Consider the following 5,035-nt stretch of genomic DNA (forward strand, 5'->3'; position numbering starts at 1 on the left):
TTCATATTTTCTAAGTTAACTGCCTAGAGGGGACCGCTTACTAGGTGAACTGGTCTCCTTCCATTTCCACCTAGACAGCCATAAAAACTGCATTTTAGAGCAGTGGAATTGATCATGTGCCAATAGTGCCAATTACTATATTTTTCCTGTCATTCGGGTACTCATAATTCTAACTCATACAGCAAAATAGAGAACTGAATCCCAGAAGTTCAAAGCAACAAGGGTAATTGTCTACGTTCAAAAGTCTCAAAGTAGCAGAACATCTCACCTCCATTGAGTTTCTAGCTACAGAAGCAGCTTCTTGACCTTGTTCATTTTGTCCATATTCAAAGCTCACTTCTCCATCATCATAACCAAAATCATCCACTTCCTCCTCTGTATCATCATCCTCGAGGTTAATAAACTGATAGTCAATATGCTGTTGTTCAGCAACAACTTTAACATGTGGCTCTACCACCTCAAGAGACTCAACCCCTTTTCTAAAGAAATTTAGCTGATTCAAAAGGAAACACTGTGAGTTTTACATATAGAAAATGAAAAGTTTAGATATGAAGACTACCTGTGTTGCATGATGCCGAGCAGCCTGAGTTAAAAGACTCCGAAATTGACCTTGCTTTAGTGATTTCAAGCGGAAGACAAAAAGAGTTGCCTCCTCCTGGTAATCTTCTTGAGCTTCTCGCAACTTCTCTAAAGTAAAACTTTCAGCTTTGGGATTTCTTGATGTTCCTTTTTGTCTTTGTGCAGCTATCATGCCATTGTAGAAGTCTCTGTGGAAGGCATTCAAATTTGAGTACACAGAAAAGTGCAGAAGAAAAAATAACAGTGAAGTGCATTAGCATCACACCTTTTCTCATCACACTGACGTTTCATCTCCTGCATTAGCAAATTTTCATGTTAAAATGCTAAAATACTGCTGTGAAGAAATAACTTAATCTTGTTGAGTACAGGTTTATTGGTGTAGTGGGTTTAATCCCACATCAGGTGTTCAGTTTAGGATTTATAGGTCATGTCTATAAATATTATGTAAATATCTCTTAGCAAACACAAGCAATATGGCATTCTCTTTCCCAAATTTAATATGTGCCCCTTTTATGGTTAGAGTTTTAAAAGAATTCCCCTAAGGGCTTCCAATGTGATGAAAATGGCCTCCCCTCATGCCTCTTCCCATGAAGCCTATTGCAACCCTCACCTTTGCATTATTTCCAACAGAGAGAAGTATTATTTCTGTGTATGGAATGCCTCTCTCCTGAGTGATTTTCAACTCTGGTTCTTTGGATGCAGACATTCTTGAATTACTCTCCCACCATTCCACTGTGCCTCAGTCATCCAGATCTAAGGATCTTTTCTATAATGACAACTATGAGATCCTTGTGCTAATCTTCCTCCTATTATCCTCTTTTTCAAAGGAATCAAATTTGCAAAGATGAGCAATGATGTTGTTGCCTTGTAGGCATTGTGGCTCGCTGACTTCCATGTGGAAATCCACACCTTGCTAATCCCCATAGCATCTTCTTTTTGCAGCATCTTTAAGAGTGCACCGTTCTGGCATGACATGTAGACTCTCTAGGTGTCTAGGAGCTACATGTCCACCATCAAACAAAGAGCATCCACCACAGCTACAATGATGACTTCGTATTTTCTATCTTGACTGATCAGGAGTCATGTGTCCCTTCAACTCATCTATAGGAGCTCATCCTAGCAGCAGCCTCATCACCATCTTCTACAGTCATCCTTTTCAGTCATTGCCTATGACCAATGTCTACCTACAAATCTCAACGTAATCTATTGGACCTAAAGCCTATTGCCTCTGTCCAACCTTGTCTAGAACCTCTTCTTTCTTACCATAGAGCTTTTTTCACTTTTAGTGCTTACATCTAGGTGGGCTAGTCCATGAACAGAAGCTGCTGGAGATAAGCTCACCTCAGAGGCTTGAACACCCAGATTCTAGATTTTGCAGCTGATGTCAGGTAGCCCTTCCTCCTTGTGCTCTTCAATCCACAAGATCTGCCTGTGACCATCCCTAAACCTGTTTTCTGCTCACTGCACTTTCTTCACAATGATACTGCGCCTCTACCTTCAGAAAATGCCACATCAACAGATAGCTGGTCAAGGTTACGGCAGCCACCTGGAGGTGCATCTCCATGATCTGCTACCTTGTTTGGTTTTATCCGTGTTGATCCTCCCATTATCAGATCACTTCTGCATAGCTCCCATCTTGATGTGAAAAACAGATTCATTGTTCCTATTGGCAGTGAATGAGAACAAATGGTGATTCTCCCTTCATATGCCTTCTCAAGATTGTTTTTTTTTCAGCAGTCTTAATCTTCTTGATTTGGAAACGTCATTTTTCATCTACTATGCACCTCCCCCTCTGTTTGCTCAATTTTTTCTTTTCCTAGTTGTGGCTGGCATCTGATCTTATAGCCTTAACCTCAGATGTTGCCTTTGTTATCTTGTTCGCCAACTTCTACTAGTTTTCTTATTTCCTATTTATGTTGCACATATGTGTCAACAAAATGCCATTGAAGAATATGTTGTTTCCTTGCACTGTCCCTTTCAAAGAAAAAAACTTGTTAAATTGCGATGTCTTGCAAAGGGCTGAGTTGTATTGCCCATCTCTCCTCCAAGATCTTTAGATGCTTTCCTTTTTCCATCAGTCAATTGTGTGCAACTGTATATGCCTCTTCAAGGGAAAATCCAGTAACAATGGTTCCTAAGATCACTCTTTATTATTTCTCTCTTTATTCTCTCTTTGTCAATAGGTTAATCTAAGGTCAAACACATTGTTGGTTGTATGCTGATCTATGGTAAAATGGATTGTTAGTTGTATTCTCCATTAACTCCTTAAGTTTTATTTTATTATTATTATTTTTTTTTTTTGCAGTGAGAGTATTTTGCTTTCTTTTCATTCTGTTCACATCTTATTCCACAGTGTCTAATTCCTGTAACAAACAATGCATAGTATCAATGTTCCAAGTTGAGTAATCCACGTGGATTAGGGAACATGTGTATGTACACATGCACACATATTACAACTAGATCTAGAGAAATTATAATATGTTAATTTTTTACAAGACTTTAACTCAATTAGCAGACTTGTGTGTGTTTTTCAGATTTTTTTTTTGTGACATGTAAATTCTTTGCTTATGTGGTTTGTAATAGCACAAATATGTAACACTCAAATACACTAATCATACAACGGCACTGAATTATAAATACATCAGTTGAATGGCTAGAATGCAGAAGCCTTTTTTTCAAACAAAGCACCAACCTCTACAATTTGTAGTTCCTTCAGAAGAGATTCCGATGGGGTTGTGATGGTCTCTAGGACATGCACACGCTAGGAGTGAAGAGAGGTTAATTCGTGTAGATGTTCAGATGCTGTTGAAAAGAATGTAAATGGAATTGAAAAAACAAAAAATGACAAAATTGAGAACTCACATATCTATCAACATGTTTCTGAAGTTCAAACTGTGCTTTTCCAAGCATCAACAGTACTCTTCCTACATTAATTAAAGAGTTGGAAATTATGACCACTAAGTTACTTCAACAATGATTGAAAACAAGATCCCTTAACCATCTACTTTCTAGTTAAGCATAGAAGATCCTAAAAGTGTATATATTATCTACTATGAAATGTTTTACTGTAACCATGCCTGGCAAATATCCAATGAAGATAACATCATTTTGAGAGAGGAAAATAGGATGGCATATTGGCATATTTCATTTCAGAGGACCTTGAAATGAGAGGTAAAGAAAACCATGATGTACTTACTACTTTCTTCATCCTCATTTAGAGCAGTTTTTTCAAGAATACAAGCACCCAGTTCCTTTAAGGCTTCAGAGAACTCTGAAAAATATAACACAAAATGTATAGAAACATTCTTATATCCATGTAAAAAGGATTGTACAAAGGGAGCTGAACTACTTTATCTAAGCATGGGAACATTTGACTCATGAGTGTCAAGACTCCAGACTCAAAATTGTCTCAAAGGCTAAAATTATGGGAAGCTAAAATCCTCTAGAGCTTCCAGATTACAGGAGATTCCTGACGTTGGAGACTGTAGGCTGGACGAGCTCCAAAAAACAAAAAAAGCAGGCAACACTCTTTGGAGTTTTTAAAGTTATGGTCACAAGACAATGACAATAATAATAATAATAATAAGGTACTTAATGATGAAATATGAAATTATTATCATGGACCTTAAATTTTGAAAAGAAATAAATAACTCAACTTATCCAATCTTCTGTTCTCTCAGATAAGGAATATTTTCTCCAAAACCTCATCATTGACATATGATAAAGCAATTAGGAGATTACATAATTGAACAAAGAAATCAAAAAGAGAAAGTGGAGAACAGCTGCCAAGATCCTTCATCAGCATAGCATAGCATATGTACAAAATAGTAGACTCTAACTATAGTATAGATTTACCATGGATGGGCAGTTCATTTTATGCAAGTCAATAAAGGCAAAATTTATTGTTCTACTTGCCAATCAGCATGCAAAACAACCTCAAGATGACATCATGGCAACACACATTTGTGCAAAGCTACAATAACAGCTGATATTAGCACAAAGCTACAGCAAGGTTTGCAATGACCACGATATGGTGACAACATTTAAGTGGCACTGGGTTTTGCAACGTTGGCAAGGTCACATAAGGGTTCCACGAGGTCACATGACATTCATAAGGATTTGTGGTTCTTCTCCTCCTACTTGGTGGCTCTGACATGACGTGTCAGTGTTGACATTTGTAGGGTTGCATGATTCCTGTTCTCATTCTCAATGCCTCTGATATGGCATGTCGATAACATCTGACATGGCATTAGTTTCAACCAGGACTCTAATCTCAACTTCTAATTTTATACCTTTGGTATTAGCATTATTTGCTAGCTCAAATGGTAGAGCATTTAACTAGAGCATTTGACTACTTGTGCTATGGTTGCAATTCAATTGTGTGAACAATGTTATTATTTTAAAGCCATCAATTTTCAAAGGTGAGAACTATGTTTAGCATATTATTGTTGGATTG

At 37.4% G+C, this 5,035-nt stretch overlaps 1 protein-coding gene across 1 annotated transcript; it reads right to left on the reverse strand.

The window, feature by feature from the left end:
- Positions 1-268: 268 nt before the first annotated feature.
- Positions 269-3,853, reverse strand: LOC141817938 (uncharacterized protein At2g33490-like; the record flags this gene model as incomplete). The annotated part of the gene is made up of 6 exons (XM_074705548.1): positions 3,776-3,853; positions 3,442-3,503; positions 3,272-3,340; positions 845-873; positions 560-767; positions 269-493 (listed from the first exon to the last, which is right to left on the reverse strand). Coding segments are annotated over exons 2-6 (579 nt in total), but the record flags the coding sequence as incomplete, so codon positions are not given.
- Between the last annotated feature and the right edge of the window lie 1,182 nt (positions 3,854-5,035).

Source organism: Curcuma longa, unplaced genomic scaffold, assembly GCF_044706935.1.
Source record: "Curcuma longa cultivar G26 ecotype Majalengka, Jawa Barat unplaced genomic scaffold, ITB_CL_G26_1.1 contig_22599, whole genome shotgun sequence".
Lineage (NCBI taxonomy): Eukaryota > Viridiplantae > Streptophyta > Magnoliopsida > Zingiberales > Zingiberaceae > Curcuma > Curcuma longa.